Source organism: Cydia splendana, chromosome 19, assembly GCF_910591565.1.
Source record: "Cydia splendana chromosome 19, ilCydSple1.2, whole genome shotgun sequence".
Classification (NCBI taxonomy): Eukaryota; Metazoa; Arthropoda; class Insecta; order Lepidoptera; family Tortricidae; genus Cydia; species Cydia splendana.
The window spans coordinates 16,257,712-16,274,723 of NC_085978.1; the positions used below are offsets into that span (position 1 = coordinate 16,257,712).

Sequence of the window (17,012 nt, forward strand, 5' to 3'; positions counted from 1 at the left end):
TTGTATTATTGCGCTTGTGATGTTAGCGTGTGTGTGACGGGTTTTGTATTTAATTTTGACAGATAAGCGTCCGGCATTCATTTTAGAAAACTGATAAATGAAATGACAAAAGGCTGACCAGTGAAATAACTTCATTTATTTACAAAATATCACAGCACAAATGATAACAAAAAAGTAGTACAAAATGGGTGCTAAAGCTAACATTCCAAACAAACTAAATTATGAGAGCTAGAGTTAGACCATGAAAGTCTGCAACGACTTAGATAGCACACGCAGTGCAAGTGTTATTATAAACATTCAACGCAGACTTTTCTTGGTCTAACTAGTAGATTTGGTTTTAATACTACAATTGCACCAATCCAAGTCTGCATGGACTCTGCAAGCGACAATGTGGCTCAGTGCCATAATAGACGCCATTTTTTTTTACCAACCTTTATAAATAATTTGTATATTGTGAGATAAATAAATCATATAATATCATAGCTGTCAACTTATGTGTAAAGTTTTAATAAATAAAATAAAATGAGGCAGAGGGAATATATCCCACATCATATTGAACTTTGATTCAAAGTGGTAGGGTTTAATTTTGCATAATTTCTGAAACCCTTATGCCTTAGAAAGGGTAAATAAAATTGCGTTCCTTCAAATTCAGGCTATTGCCATTTGGTGTCACTGACGCAGCTGGTCTAGTTCCATTCCATCCATTATTTTGCGGAGCATTGACCTCTGCTTTCGGGTTGGGGTTCCGCAGCGCCATCTATTGATCGCAAATTGACTTATTTAAATTCGAAGAAGTCTTTATTTACTAGGTTTCGATTACGACTAGTCGGTAAGATACTACGACGAAGACTAGTCGATGTCGAGTTTCTTGAAGGACCCCTCGATGCCCCCGAAGATGTCGGTAATGGTTTTAGGCCGGCCGGGGCGGAGCGCCTCTACAACTCTCCTTCTGTTCCTCTGTTCGAAGAAGTCTTTGTTTAGTCTTAGGCGCTCTTGTAGGTTCGCTGAAAGAGATGTAAAATAATTATGCATCAATTGTGATTGCTAGTAACTAAAGAAAACATGTTTAGGGTAACTTTCGTACACGAAAAGTTGGGGTGATATTTTTTCCCTTCAACCCTATGTTGAGGGGTGTCGCTGATAGGGCTTTAAAAATGGATGGGAGTCCGGAAAAACCATTTTTTTCTTAGCACTTACTACGTGAAAATACTCCATTTTGCAAGTAGCACCTACGTATTTACGTAATAACCCTAAAAAGCTTCCTTTTAAGTTTATCTATGTATAAAGGATGACTTACGCTAGGCCGGCCCGAGGCGTCCGACATGTCATTTTATATGAAGGCTGATCAGTGATCATGTGCTGATGGCCATAGAAAATGCCGCGCCGGAAACTCCGGCCCGGTCTAGCGTGAGTCAACCTTATAGTGACGAAGGGGCAACTACGGAACCCTACACTGAGCATGGCCCGTCATTGCTCTTGGCCAAATAAACTTACCACTAGCCTTCATCACGGATATATAATCCCCCCCCGCTTCCTCAGGCAGCCCCTCTACCGGGATATACTTCTCCAGGGTCCCAGAACCAGTCTGGTGTACGAACAGCACCTCCATGAGGGTCTTCTTCATGAAGGGCTTGATGAGCATCAGGACTCGGTCCATGAAGACCGGAGCGTGCATGAAGTGGATCCCGGTCACGCGGACTAACATGGCTTCCTGGGGACAGACAATGCTATTGCTAAATGTATGTTGGCATTGAAATTCGCAAATTGTGGATGGGGAATTTCTCTTTTACTCCAATGAAGGCGTTGAACAGTGTGACAGAGAAAAAGATGCCGCAATTTGCGAACTTTAGTTTTCGCGGTTATAGCCGGTCACATGAGCGCTTTTTAAGGTTAAAAGGTTTAAGGTAAATGTCACAAATACTTATTTGAACGTAGGTACGGAAATAACTTTAAATTATAAGCTACGCTTTTTAAATTCTCATGCGGGCTTATACTGAAACTACTAGGCAATCAACTAACACTTAGCTTTTATATGGAAATTATAAGATAGTTACCTACACAATGGAGCTTCCATAATTTAGTTGTATGTTTTAAGCCGACAGGTATGTTTTTGCTGCTAATTTTTAAATATACATACCCACATAAGACCATAATAATATAATATTTGCATACATTGGTATCGTACCTTTTGCATCTCTTCGTTATGCTTATTAAGTTTTTAAACATTTAGATAAGCGACGATTTACATAGCACGTTATTATTGTATATTATTATGGAATATGACATCTTACACTAGCTAGGGGCTCAAATCTGCGGGCTCAGCACGGTTCCATTTTTATCGACTATCACTATGCGCGTCCCTTTCGCACTTACATACCTACTTGTTAGAACGTGACAGGCATGGTGACAAGGGATAAAAACGGGACCGTGCTAAGCCGCCTGCACTCGAAGTAAAAATACCTAAACTTTGCCCATTGGCCACGTGCCCTGCAAGAGTGCTAGTAAGTGTTCACCTGAAGATAATACATGAACTGCTGCACACTATGCAGGTCCATCTTGGCCAGGTGCGGCAGACTGAAGGTCCTCATGTCGAAGATCTGCAGCAGGCCACATGCCCTGCAAGAGTGCTAGTAAGTGCTCACCTGGAGATAATACATGAACTGCTGCACACTATGCAGGTCCATCTTGGCCAGGTGCGGCAGACTGAAGGTCCTCATGTCGAAGATCTGCAGCAGGCCACATGCCCTGCAAGAGTGCTAGTGAGTGCTCACCTGGAGATAATACATGAACTGCTGCACACTATGCAGGTCCATCTTGGCCAGGTGCTGCAGACTGAAGGTCCTCATGTCGAAGATCTGCAGCAGGCCACATGCCCTGCAAGAGTGCTAGTAAGTGCTCACCTGGAGATAATACATGAACTGCTGCACACTATGCAGGTCCATCTTGGCCAGGTGCTGCAGACTGAAGGTCCTCATGTGGAAGACGATCTGGAGCCCGGGCCACGTACCCTGCAAGAGTGCTAGTGAGTGCTCACCTGGAGATAATACATGAACTGCTGCACACTATGCAGGTCCATCTTGGCCAGGTGCGGCAGACTAAAGGTCCTCACGTCGAAGATCTGCAGCAGGCCACATGCGCTCTAAGAGTGCTAGTAAGTGCTCACCTGAAGATAATACATGAACTGCTGCACACTGTGCAGGTCCATCTTGGCCAGGTGCTGCAGACTGAAGGTCCTCATGACGAAGATCTGCAGCAGGCCACGTGCCCTACAAGAGTGCTAGTGAGTGCTCACCTGAAGATAATACATGAACTGCTGCACACTATGCAGGTCCATCTTGGCTAGGTGCTGCAGACTGAAGGTCCTCATGTCGAAGACCTGCAGTAGGCCACATGCCCTGCAAGAGTGCTAGTAAGTGCTCACCTGGAGATAATACATGAACTGCTGCACACTATGCAGGTCCATCTTGGCCAGGTGCGGCAGACTAAAGGTCCTCATGTCGAAGATCTGCAGCAGGCCACATGCACTCCAAGAGTGCTAGTAAGTGCTCACCTGGAGATAATACATGAACTGCTGCACACTATGCAGGTCCATCTTGGCCAGGTGCGGCAGACTAAAGGTCCTCATGTCGAAGACGATCTGGAGCCCGGGCCACGTGCCCTGCAAGAGTGCTAGTAAGTGCTCACCTGGAGATAATACATGAATTGCTGCACACTATGCAGGTCCATCTTGGCCAGGTGCTGCAGACTGAAGGTCCTCATGACGAAGATCTGCAGCAGGCCACATGCCCTGCAAGAGTGCTAGTGAGTGCTCACCTGGAGATAATACATGAACTGCTGCACACTATGCAGGTCCATCTTGGCCAGGTGCTGCAACCTGAAGGTCCTCATGTCGAAGATCTGCAGCAGGCCACATGCACTGCAAGAGTGTTAGTAAGTGCCCACCTGGAGATAATACATGAACTGCTGCACAGTATGCAGGTCCATCTTGGCCAGGTGCTGCAGACTGAAGGTCCTCATGTCGAAGACGATCTGGAGCCCGGGCCACGTGCCCTGCTCCTCTTGCCACAGCTCTAACAACATCAGCGCCACTCTGGAACCATGGAATACCTTCTTCATAAGGTATTTTTTTTTATGATACACATCTGATGGTAAGCAATTACCGTTGCCAATGGACACCTGCAACACCAGAGGGCCTGCAAGTACGTTGCCAGCCTTTAGGATGGGAGTGAGCTAAGGAAGGAGTAAGTTTTGTTGAAAGTTAAAGGTCTTATCGATCCGCAGGCGACCGTTTGTTCTACAGTTTAGCCGTGCGAGACAGGAAGTTTCTGGAGGAACGCACAGTTGAGGACTGCCAATCATCTGAGCGGTGTAGATGGAAATGTCGCATATAGCAAGGTATGTACCCGAAATTTCTCGAAGCCCCGTTATACATGCGATAGAATATGCAAAGCAAGGCTACATCTCTAGGTCTCTACGCAATGCCAAGGAGTCAAGCCGAATAATGTAGATTGAAACAAAAGACGATCGTGATAATAATGAGATATTTATGGAATTCAAGTGGGAATCATACCTGAGTCCATCAATGAAGACGTACTTCCTAGCGTCTGGATCAATGATGCTGCAATAAGTGACTGCCGAGCCGTCGTGAGCTCGTGCTTTCAACGGCAACACCACGCTGGAATACAGAAAGACCCATGAGAGGAAACTATTTCCGTCGATTCCCAGATAACATTCTTAAGGATGGCTCACGCTAGAACCGAAGGCAAGAGGCGTCCGACACTTCATTTTCTATGACAGCTGACCGGAGAGCACGTGATGCTTTCTATAGAAAACTAAGTGTCGGATGCCTCGTCCCGGACCCGGGCCGTTCTAACGGGATTCATATTTTATTCAACCAATGTTCCTTGTCGTGTCCGGCAATGGCGACTCCATCACAGTTCTTGTCCGGATTATGAAATGCTCTAATGTGGCTCGCAAACCCAAACTTTGTTTTGATGGTCCGGTCACATCAGGGTCACACGGTGCGCAGTGGACACTCTTATTAATATAGATAATCTTAGAATAAGCAATTTTAGCATGTATTTGTATGTATTTATACGTGAAAAGCAAAATGATTTGATTCTGATAAACAATGAGCCTCTTTCAGAGTAGGTAGGTATGAGAAATGAACAATAATTATGTCAATAAATCTACGGTAGGTACCTATTGTATTAATGAATCAAATCATAAAAGGCCTTGATTGTCTTGCGGATCTCATGATAATTGGATCTCAAAGAAAAACTCCAAGTATTAGTCAGCATCAAAAGTTGTGGATTAGAGTAAGCGTCAAAAACGTATCTCTCATACTCTCTCAGCTTAAAAGAAAGAAATAAGTAGCAAAAGTTTACGTCTTTATACAGAGTGAAATTTTAACTACCACCCCTGCGTAGTGACTTTATGGGTCATACTTAACAACTAAGTATTATTATGGGACCAATGCCGAAATCGCGAAAAAATATTTGGCTGGAAATTGTAGAACAATGAGCTGGAGATGTATTCCAGGGTGGCAGATACGCTACAGCTACTATTAATGCTGTACCTACACATATAACTTACGCGGCAGAAAGTGAGGCGAAGATCTTCTCGTTTACTAACAGGTCCTTGAACAAGTTCTCAAAGAGGGTCTTGAGAGTGAAGTTCAGGTCTAAGACCTGCTTGGAGACCTCGGCGCTGCGTTGGCAGCAGTGGTACACGAGCACCAGTTCTAGGTCTGTGAAACATAGGGAAATGGCATCAGGAACTGTTCTGTAGCCAAAGAATTGTCCTCGAAATTGGTGTCGCGTAACTTACGAGAGAGAAGAAATTGGTAGGTAAGTCAAGGAAAATATAGATGGACTGTGTGAGAGACGATATATCACTAAGAAGGAAGTAAATTAGGGTTATGTAATTACAAGGATTGAAACTGGAGAGGAATAGTCGAGTAACCCACATCTTAACAAGCCAACGTTCCAAAAATGATAATGAGGCTGTGTAGCCATCCAGGCCCGCTGTTTGGCTACGTCCTCAGGAGTGACTCCGGTCTTCTTGGCGTACTCCTTCTACTATAGGCGAAGGCATATTGGTCTCTTGAAGGATCTGGTTTGTACCTGTAATGAGATCTCCTGGCAGGTGAGGCTGAGTGCCCAGCCAGGCCCGCAACTTCGCTACATCCTCAGGAGTGACTCCGGTCTTCTTGGCGTACTCCTCCTCTAGAGGAAGCTGCTTCACTACCACAGGCGAAGACATGTTGCTATCTGTTGAAAAGTCAGGTTAGTTATTTCACTGTCAGGTCAGATTGTTTACTGTCCTCCGGTTATTTGTTCAATTTTTTAAACGTTTAGTTACAGAGGCCAATCCAAACATCCAAGCATCCATTTTGACATCTAAATAAAGTCTTTACATTCAGGGCCGTCTTAAACTATGCTGGGGCCCATGGGCACATAAGAATTTGGGGCCCTTTTGGAAAGTAAAGAAAGTGAATTAGAATTATTATGGGTAATCAAATATACTGTTACTTTCTGTCCTTCGCTTCGGGGCCCCCTGAGGATGGGGGCCCTGGGCACGGGCCCCGTGTGTCCATATGGTAAAGACGGTACTGCTTACATTACTACTACCGTAAAATCGTAACTTTAGTCCACAACTTACAAGTCTTACAACTATGGTCCAAATTCAAGTTCCAGCAAAATATGTATAAGTAGGCATTTTTCAAATTATATTGAATTGTTGAGTATAATATAGAAAGAGCATTAGTGTATCTACCTATCTAAGCTCCAAAATAAATGTACCGAGTACAAATCATAAAGGCTCGTTAAGAATCAACGTTAAAAACTGAACCATAGTTGTACTATAGTCCTTACTATAATTACCTGATTTTACGGTACTTATACAGCCTGTGGCCTGTAATACGAGCAAAAAATTAAACTGTAGGCTGTACTCCTCATACTGACCAACATTTGTTCAGCAACTTTTAAAAATAACTTGTGGTTTGATTTTTAATACATTTTAAAGTTTATTCTAAGACGCAATGTATTGCAAATTTTGTTATGTTTAAGGCGTGACAAGCAACGTCAACCACAATGATATGGCGTGGCGATGGCGTCCATTGAAGATATAATTTTTAAAAGTTGTTGAATAAAAGTGTCACCGTTTGAGGAGTAGAATCTATGTTTTAATTATTTGCTCGTGTTACAGGCCACACCCGGTATATTATGTAGGGGTTATCATTTGCCCGTGCATTGCATGTGGCGCGCGAATGATAACTTAATGAAATTATTGAGATCATTTTCATGTCAAACGTGTACGTTCGAATTGGCCTCCGAATGAATACTTATTTATTTAAAACTGTGTACCTACATTGAATTAAATAAACTCGTATTTAACATTGCTGTTTTGATACTTTGTAGGTATAGGTACTTAGTATGTTGGATTGTAGGTAATAAAATACATCTCATCTCATCATCATAATAATGATATTTGACGACCGGTCTGGTCTAGTGGATAGTGACCCTGTCTGCTAAGCCGATGGTCCTGGGTTCGAATCCCAGTAAGGGCATTTATTTGTGTGATGAACACTAATATTTGTTCCTGAGTCATGGTTGTTTTCTATGTATATAAGTATATGGACCTCGTCGTAAGAAAATTGCCCCAGTCTACTCGCGTGACAAAGAGAGGAGGCTGACAGACCCCAAGGAGGTCCTCCTACGATGGGCTGAGCACTTTAACGAAGTCTTAAATCCCGGCAGCCAAGGAGTAGATCTATCCTATGTCAGCTCGCTTGAAAACCTGCCAACTGCGCCAAATTTGGATGACCCGCCGTCGTTTGCAGAATTCATTGCTGCGATAAACCGCTTAAAGAACAGTAAAACCCCGGGGTCTGATAGCCTACCATCGGAGATCTTCAAGTATGGCGGACTGAGTATCAAGTCAAGGCTATTTGACCTCATAAGTTACATTTGGGATGTCGAGGTAATACCACAGGATTGGAAGGATGCTACTATCACCAAGCTCTACAAGGGAAAAGGGGACCTCTCAGATTGTGGCTCATTCAGAGGCATTGCCTTGCTTTCTGTGGCAGGTAAAATACTTGCCCATATTATCAATAAGCGGCTTAACACACTTGCCGAAAGTTTCCTTCCTGAATCCCAGTGTGGTTTCCGAGCAAATAGAGGTACGGTCGATGCTATCTTCGTCGTCAAACAAATGCAGGAAAAAAGTCTTGAGCAACATCGTGACCTCTATTTATGTTTTGTGGACCTCGAAAAGGCCTTTGACCGTGTGCCCAGAGCGGCTTTGTGGACAGTATTAGAAAAGTGTGGTTGTTCTGTGAAGTTTATCAACTTGGTGCGCCAATTTCATGAGGGTATGACTGCTCGCGTACGTCACGAAAGCGCCTTCACAGAAGAATTTCCAGTCACAAGCGGCGTTAAACAGGGTTGTGTCATGGCTCCGTCCCTATTTGCCATATATTTCTCGGCGGTAATGAATGATGCACTTCAAAGGTGCAACAACCAGATCTCGGTGAATTTTCGCACGGATAAAAGTATTTTTGACCTTTCACGTCTCAGGGCTAAGAGCAAATTACAGTGTGTCTCGGTCACAGAGATCCTATACGCTGACGATGTCTGTCTTATGGCTGATAGCATGGAAGACCTACAGAGTTATCTGGACAATTTAGACGAATCATGTCGCAAGTTTGGCCTAGTAATCAGTGCATCGAAAACTCAGATTGTCAAACAACCTGCAAGAGGGAAATCTGCGAACGATGCTACTGCTTATTTAAGGGGCAAAGCACTGGACGAAGTGGGTACATTTAGGTATCTAGGTAGTCTATTGCGGAGTGACAATCGTCTCGAGTCTGATATTTCATCTAGGATTGCCAAAGCTGCTGCAGCCTTTGGCGGTCTAAATCAACGAGTTTGGAAATCGCACGATCTTAGCCTCCACACAAAGCTTGCCGTCTATAGAGCAATTATTCTACCTCTGTTGCTCTATGCTTCGGAGACATGGTGTCTATACAAGGGGGACATAAAACGTCTAGACACATTCCATTTACGATGTCTCCGTGCAATACTGCGGTTGAAGTGGCAGGATCGTGTTCCGAACTCGGAGGTTCTTCGCCGGACGGGCATGCCGGGTATGGAATGTCTGCTCATAAAAGGCCAATTGCGTTGGTGTGGACACCTTGTACGTATGGCACCATCGAGACTGCCCAAAGCAGTATTTTACTCTGAGCTAGCCTCAGGTAAACGCAAGGCTGGTGGGCAGTACCTGCGCTACAGGGATGTCTTAAAACGCCACCTTTTGGCCACCGGCATTTCATGCGAGTCGTGGGAGGAGCTTGCATCTCGGAGATCGGACTGGCGAACTGCTGTCAATACGGGACTTGATAACTTCGAACACACCCGACTTGAAGATCTTGACGCCAAACGCCAGCTCCGAAAAACTCGGCCCAAGCCCTCCTACAATTACACATACAACGCGTCTGGGCAGCTTTACTGTGTTTTGTGTTGCCGCACTTTCAAGACCAAATTTGGATTTGCGAGCCACGCTCGCGCCCACGCACGTAATAGTTAAGAGTGTTAAGACCCTTTTTGATTTGTCAGGATGTCGCCGTCGACGGATACGTCTGGGAGGACATCATCATCATCATCATATAAGTATGTATTTATCTATACAAGTATGTATATCGTCGCCTAGTACCCATAGTACAAGCTTTGCTTAGTTTGGGGCTAGGTTTGATCTGTGTAAGATGTCCCCTAATATTTATTTAAGTATTTATTATTTATTTATTTATTTATATGTGACGTTCCACGGCAAAAGGTACCTTATGGCGGCTGGCGCTTACGTCGCATAGCGCCGCAATAATATTGGAGCGGCGTTAATAATAGCTTAAGCGCCAACTGCCATAACGTACCTTTACCCGTGGGACGTCACATATGTGCCGGATACACTATACCTGAATATTATCCATAGGTAAGTATCGTGATTTTATCACTCTTAATTATGCGGAAACTCAATATTTTTACGCTGTAAGTAATTTGACCTTCTGACTGGTAGGTACACTAGGTACCTACTTATCTGGCGAGTTAAAAGCCAGGCGAACGCGCGGCGAGCGCGCAACGATTTTGACGCGAGTGCGAGAGTGCGCAACGATTTCGCTGCCTACCGATTTCAATACCGGATAGTAGTCTACTATCCGACCGGATACCGGATAGTTAGTAGCATTGCTTGATTTCGGAGTAAACAAAATTGGAATAAGAAACAGTCACGGTTATAATCGTACTGATTTATTATTTTAAAACAATTTAAACATTCCACTCACTTGCACGCGCACTCATTTCGAACTTAGAAATGAGTCCGTGCGAACGTTCACTACGAAACAGGTCAAAAGCTGCATAATGCGCACCTGAAAACCGAACCGAATATTCGGCCGATGGTCAGGCCGAATATTCGGTATCCGGCCAAACAACTATCCGTTGCATCTCTACTGAAAATCGTAATTCAAGACCAAAAAAAGTAAGACAATGGTGGCACTGCAATACCTTGTTTGTAAAATAGTAAATTCCTTTTTTATAAATAAACACGCTAAGATAATTAATTTATTGGTAATTTTACTCCTACAATTATTTTTACATAAATACAAGACGCGCTAGTAAATAGTGGCAACATTTTCTTACTTTTTAGGGTTCCGTAGCTCAAAAGGAAAAAACGGAACCCTTATAGGATCACTCGTGCGTCTGTCTGTCTGTCTGTCTGTCTGTCTGTCTGTCTGTCTGTCCGTCTGTCACAGCCGATTTTCTCCGGAACTACTGGACCAATGAAGTTGAAATTTGGTACACATATGTAAGTTTGTGACCCAAATACGGACATGTAACGTAAACAAATGAATTTTAAACATGGGGGCCACTTTTGGGGGGTAAATGAAAAAATGAAAAAAAAACATTTTTCAAACTATATCATGTTACATATCAAATGAAAGAGCTTATTGTAAGGATTTCAAATATTTTCCTTTTATATATTTTCGAATCAACAGTTTAGAAGTTATTCAAGAAAATAGGCAAAAAATTACCATTCCCCCCCCCTTATCTCCGAAACTACTAGGTCTAAAATTTTGAAAAAAATACATAAAATAGGTCTATACCTATAGATGACAGGAAAACCTATTAGAAATGTACAGTCAAGCGTGAGTCGGACTTAATTACAGTTTTTAATCCGACCCCTACGGATTTTTTAAAGAGATTTCACTCACGTTTCACATAAAAAATACATTGTTAACAGTGCCGGATTACTTAGAGTAGTAGTTTTCTTAGAGTAATTGGTGATAATTTTCTGATAAGATAATCATTTTAAATATTTAACGGTCTTACCTACTTACGAGTAATTGTAAGGTCAAATTAAAAATAATGTTTAAAAAAAATGTTAAATTGAGAGCTAGCTTAAAGTTTTTTGTACTCGTCGACTTTAATGGTTGAATTAATAAAGACTTTGTAACCAATAAGCAAAACAAGCACGTGCTTAGGGCATCACGTTCAGGAGGGGCACCAAAATGCCAGGTTGGAAAAGGTGAACAAATTTTAAAATTAGGGACAGACACATCGTTTTTACCACACGATTTTTTTTAGCTGTCCAAAAGCTAATTTGCAAAAATAATGGCGCGTAATTCTTTGGGAAACAATCGGTAGCAGTAGAAGAGTCGTGATTACATGCATAGATTCGATTTCAACCCACTCTTTTGCGGTTCGGCGTTAGGTCTTATGCGAGGCCTTCCGCCTTAATTACACTTGGGCGTGGATCCAAATCCAAGCTTTCCTCTTTCGCAGCTAGGCCTACTGCCTTTCTCACACTTCGCCAATTCAATTCCAAGCTCTGCTTTCTTGCATATTTTATGCATGAAAACAACCTCGAATATCGAAGCCTAAGAAATATCAAGCCCTATGCGAAGCTAGGCTGATAGAAAACTGTCCCATCCCTTCTCTGTATGAAATCCTGGATTCGCGCCTGGTTGGCACTAAAAGTAAAATTGCGTTTGTACTTATATCGAAACATTTTCGCGCTCGCTTCGCTCGCGTTTTCAATAACTTTATAAGGTATGATAAAGGTGACATTCGGGTGGCGACTGCAGCAACATTACTCTGTTGCAACGTTACTGCTGCAGTACTGTCAACTTCCGTGATAAAATGATGTGACTGATTTCCATACTAAAAGTAAAAATTTACAACTGTCTATCATATTGCGTTTTTATATCGAAAAATTTCCGCGCTCGCTTCGCTCGCGTTTCTATTACTTTCTAAGCTATGATAAAGGTGACATTCGGGTGGCGACTGCAACAGCATTAGGTACTCTGTTGCAACATTACTGCTGCGGCACTGTCAATTTTCGTGATAAAATGATGTGACTGATTTCCATTCTCAGCTGTAACGCGGCAATGAACTTCTCTCAATTTACCAAAAAATCAATGTAATCTTGATGACCCGAGGGAGAGGGGGCACCTAGAAATCCTAAGGGCATCAACATATCTTAATCCGGCACTGATTGTTAAAAATTGTGTAATATACGGAACCCTTGGAACGCGAGTCCGACTCGCACTTGGCCGGTTTTTTTGGTCTTGAATTACGATTTTCAGTTTAGATACTGGAATTGATTGAAAAACCGTTGCGTGCTCGCGGCGAGATCGTTACGCGCTCGCGGCAAAGTGCAAACTCACTGCGCACTCGCTTCGCTTTCAACTCGCCCGCAAATCGCCAGTGTGGAAACCTCCATCAGTACGGTGCATTGGGGTTATTTCGTTTGGTTTATAGGCGAGTTGAGTTCATGAGTTCATGACTCGGTTTTATTTTTTCCCTCCGTCCACTAAAATGCATTTGGTAGGATCCATTATGGATCCGAGTGGACCTTTTGTGCTTTCAGATCTATCAATGGATTTGAACAGACTTTATTGAGCACTAGGATCCAAATAGATTATGTTGAACTAAGAAGTCTCCTAAAATCCATCAATGAATTCATGTAAACTATTTATAGCCAACGATCCTTAGGTGGATTTGTTAACTTTGATGTCGAATATAATCCATCAATTAATTGATCATGTGAACTTTTAATAAACAGGTTGTAAGCTACATATTAACTTATTAAATATGTATAAATGGAAAAATCATAGTTTACGATATGTTGGTCTATGTAAACACTCATTATTTTATACACGCATGTAAATCTTAACTATCATCATCATCATCATCATCATAATCAGCAGCATATATATAAATCAAATGTCCCACGGCCCGAAGCATATATATAAATATAGTCCATTTTTATGCATGATATAATTATATAGATCATTCTGACGAAACAAGAATACCTACCACTAGACAAGAAAGCTGAAAAAGCGCTGGTGGCCTAGCGGTAAGAACGTGCGACTTTCAATCCGGAGGTCGCGGGTTCAAACCCCGGCTCGTACCAATGAGTTTTTCGGAACTTATGTACTAAATATCATTTGATATTTGCCAGTCGCTTTTCGGTGAAGGAAAACATCGTGAGGAAACCGGACTAATCCCAATAAGGCATAGTTTCCCCTCTGGGTTGAAAGGTCAGATGGCAATCGCTTTCGTAAAAACTAGTACCTACGTCAAATCATGGGGTTAGTTGTCAAGCGGACCCCAGGCTCCCATGAGCCGTGGCAAAATGCCGGGATAAGCAAGTGTTCAATAAAATCCATTGATGGATCAGCTTAAATATTGGAGTTTCTCAAAATCCATTGATGGATCCAAATGTACAAAAAGTCCACTTCAGCACGCTGTGGATTCTAGTGTCCAATAAATCCGTTCAAATCCATTGATAGATCTGAACGCACAAAAGGCCCACTCGGATCCATAATGGATCCTACCAAATAGATTTTAGTGGACGGAGGGTATTTTTTGACGTGATAACGTCTTATAAATCGATGAACACCGGTAGCATGCACGAAAAAGTAAACGGAAATAAATGTCATATACTAAGAAAAAGTGACCAAGGCCTCCAGTGCCCCAGGCTGGAATCGAACCAGCGTCCTCTGCTATCGCGGCAGGTGCCTGTACCATTCGGCCACCGGGCCACAGAGGCATAGGTCGAATTTTTCCAAGGAATTTTTCTACTTACTGAAGGCTTATGGCGCCCCCTGGCCATCCCTAAGGTAGAACAGTATGGTTCGGACCGGGTGCCGTTCAATTTTAATACAAACATTTTGCATAATTTCATTTAAATACTTTTAAAACTCATAATAAACATAATGTATAGAAACCAAATCAATAATATTATTCGTTATAATAATTAAATTACAGAATCTTCTATAATCATAAAACTTTGTTTATAACGATCATTAGGAATAATTTTACATGTTATAACATACAGTTAGTATTATGATTAAAAGGTAGAACTATATTTTAACGAATGATCATCGAGTGTCATAAGTACTTACATATTCTACCTTAAGGCAGGTCGCCGTTAGGCACGACGACGAGCGAAGCGAGGAGGAGTGTTAGGTAGAACTGCGACCCTACAGCGCGCGAGCCGAGCGAGTGAAGCGAGCGTGCCGCGGCAGCGGCCGGCGAAGCGCCAGAGCCGACTTATTTTATAATAGTCCACATTTTAGTACCCTCTCGATCATGAGAGGAGGCCTGAGAACTTAAATATTAATATGTGGAAAAAAACAACGCTTCATTCTTTTAACACTAATATGAACTTGGTTTTTATGGAAAAAGAACGTTATGAGCATTAAATAGTATACAAAATGATCATTATACTGATTGCCTGGTATGCAAATACATTACTATGCAACTGAATTATTATTATTACTGAAATTATGCAAATTGTTTTTATTCATTTTGTTTTTATACTAAATAATCATTTCTGCATTTCAAAATTATGTAATTCGAATTATGCAAAATGAAAATTCGAAAATAGTTGTTATTAAAAACATTACACACCCCTATTAGAAGTATTAGAACAAATAAAATTATTTTCAGAAAATATTTATACCTACCTACCTATATTTAAACCGACTTTACAGACAACCATTTTTTTTTCATAACCATTCAAAGTGAAATTAAAATACAGTTAGGATGCGGATGCATCATTGCATCATGCATTAGATTAGGTATTCTTTTTATAAAACATATTTACTTAGAAATTATTCATAGTCTAACATTCAACATAAAAAAAGTAAAATGTTCAATCACTAGGTTCCCTACTATAATATATACTATGGTTAAAGTTAATTCCAATTTAATTATTTTGACCGCTAGATTTTGACCTTGCTTTTACCTAAAATAACAACCTGAGTTCACTGAGTTGTTTTAATGCCCTTGCATATCGATATATCAATACTTATACCGAAAGCATTTTAATCAAGAAAAAAAATAAAGATGTTTTTTACCAGAAATTATATTAGATTTACTTATGCATTTTAGTCAAGGTCGTCGGTCTTTGTTTTCAATGTCGACTCAGAATTTTGATCTCTTGGGGACAAAATGCAAGGATAATATTAATATATTATGTTAAAAAATTATTCAGTTTTGACTAGCTATTAGAAGAATAGAATTAGAATTAGAAGCTGTCAAGGTGACCTTATGGGACAATGGCCCATGATATTTACCTATCAACTTATAAATAATACGTATTGCAAGAGGAAAACAAATATTTTGTCTATCGAATAATAGTTGGGGTGCCGACGATGCTAAATGTGTACTTACTTACTCGAGCGTCGTACAGACCTATTGGAATTGAAATATTAGATGATAAGAAGAAAAAAGAGTTATATAAAGTTTTTTTCCCAGCGAGCCGGAAAGCGACTACAATATTTTTTAAATTTCGGGAGGTTGGTGGAGGGTTAAACAATCCTTAAGCAGTTTGTGGGTTTGGTCGTATTTGTCCACGTTAATGTTATATTTTTTCTATAACTTAATATAACACTTATTTGTAGGCATTTTCTTAATCTGACGAACACAAGTTTAATTTTTACATTGAAACTGTCAGATTAAGGAAATGCGTGAAAATAATTATCAGATTTAGTAATAGCACAATTATAGCGTTAATTTGGAGTAATATGACCAAATGCACAATCTGCTTAACAATTTGTTGAACCCCCCCACCAACCCCCCACCAACCAAGGGCTCAACATAGATGGCTAAAAGGGGTAAAGGTAGACTACACGGGGTAGCAAGATATCACTCATATTATTATCTTAATCTGACGCGCTCGAGTAAACACAAAAATCCCCTCTTGGGCTCCCCTACTATAATGTCAACATTATTTCGTTTGGTATAGTTGTCAAGCAACGTATGCTTCCACTCCACCCATGACTTCTGGCGTTATTTACTTTATAAGCGCCTGTCAAGTGTAACAAGCCCTTGACAATCGTTTGTCCTTATCCGTCATTTTGACAAACGAGATTATTTTTTTTAGATTTTGTTTTTGTCGGTTATTGTAAAATGACATGTGTTTGTTTTTGACAAATGTCAAAATGACGGATTGTTTGTTAGAAAGGAAGGAACAAAATTTGACAGTGGTTTCGGCTAAGTTTCGTGAATACAAGGGTTAGTCCGCATAGAAATTGTTCAATAATTTCTACCCCTTCCCCCCCCCGCCGCCCCAGGTGTCGAATTTAAATAAATGCTACTTTGATGGAGCTCTACAATCTCTACATTGTGTGAGCAACGGAACTACGTATTTTATATAAAGGATGGCCAAAAAAATAAGTGCATTCCCGTTGCCAGGGAGGTTTTGAGATTATACTAAAAAAAATTTGGCTGTTTCATACATTTTGACAGGTCCATTTTCTATGGGAGGGTCAATTTTTTTTCGCGATTTCGGGATCGGTCCCATAGTAAAAGTTGCTCAGTATAATCCCAAAACGCCCATGGCAACGAGAATGCACTTATTTTTTGGCCACCCTGTATAGGTAGGTATAATTAATAGTTAACTATTTAAATGATCAACGAATCTCAGTACTTACCTAAGTACTTAAT

At 41.3% G+C, this 17,012-nt stretch overlaps 1 protein-coding gene across 1 annotated transcript; it reads right to left on the bottom strand.

Moving 5' to 3' along the window:
• Nucleotides 1-507: 507 nt before the first annotated feature.
• On the bottom strand, nt 508-6,276 carry LOC134800147 (clavesin-1-like). Its single transcript, XM_063772620.1, has 6 exons — nt 6,126-6,276; nt 5,596-5,749; nt 4,571-4,675; nt 3,943-4,090; nt 1,495-1,711; nt 508-1,004 (listed from the first exon to the last, which is right to left on the bottom strand). Exons 1-6 carry the CDS (start codon nt 6,262-6,264, stop codon nt 850-852), a joined length of 918 nt encoding a protein of 305 aa, XP_063628690.1. The 5' UTR covers nt 6,265-6,276; the 3' UTR covers nt 508-849.
• Between the last annotated feature and the right edge of the window lie 10,736 nt (nt 6,277-17,012).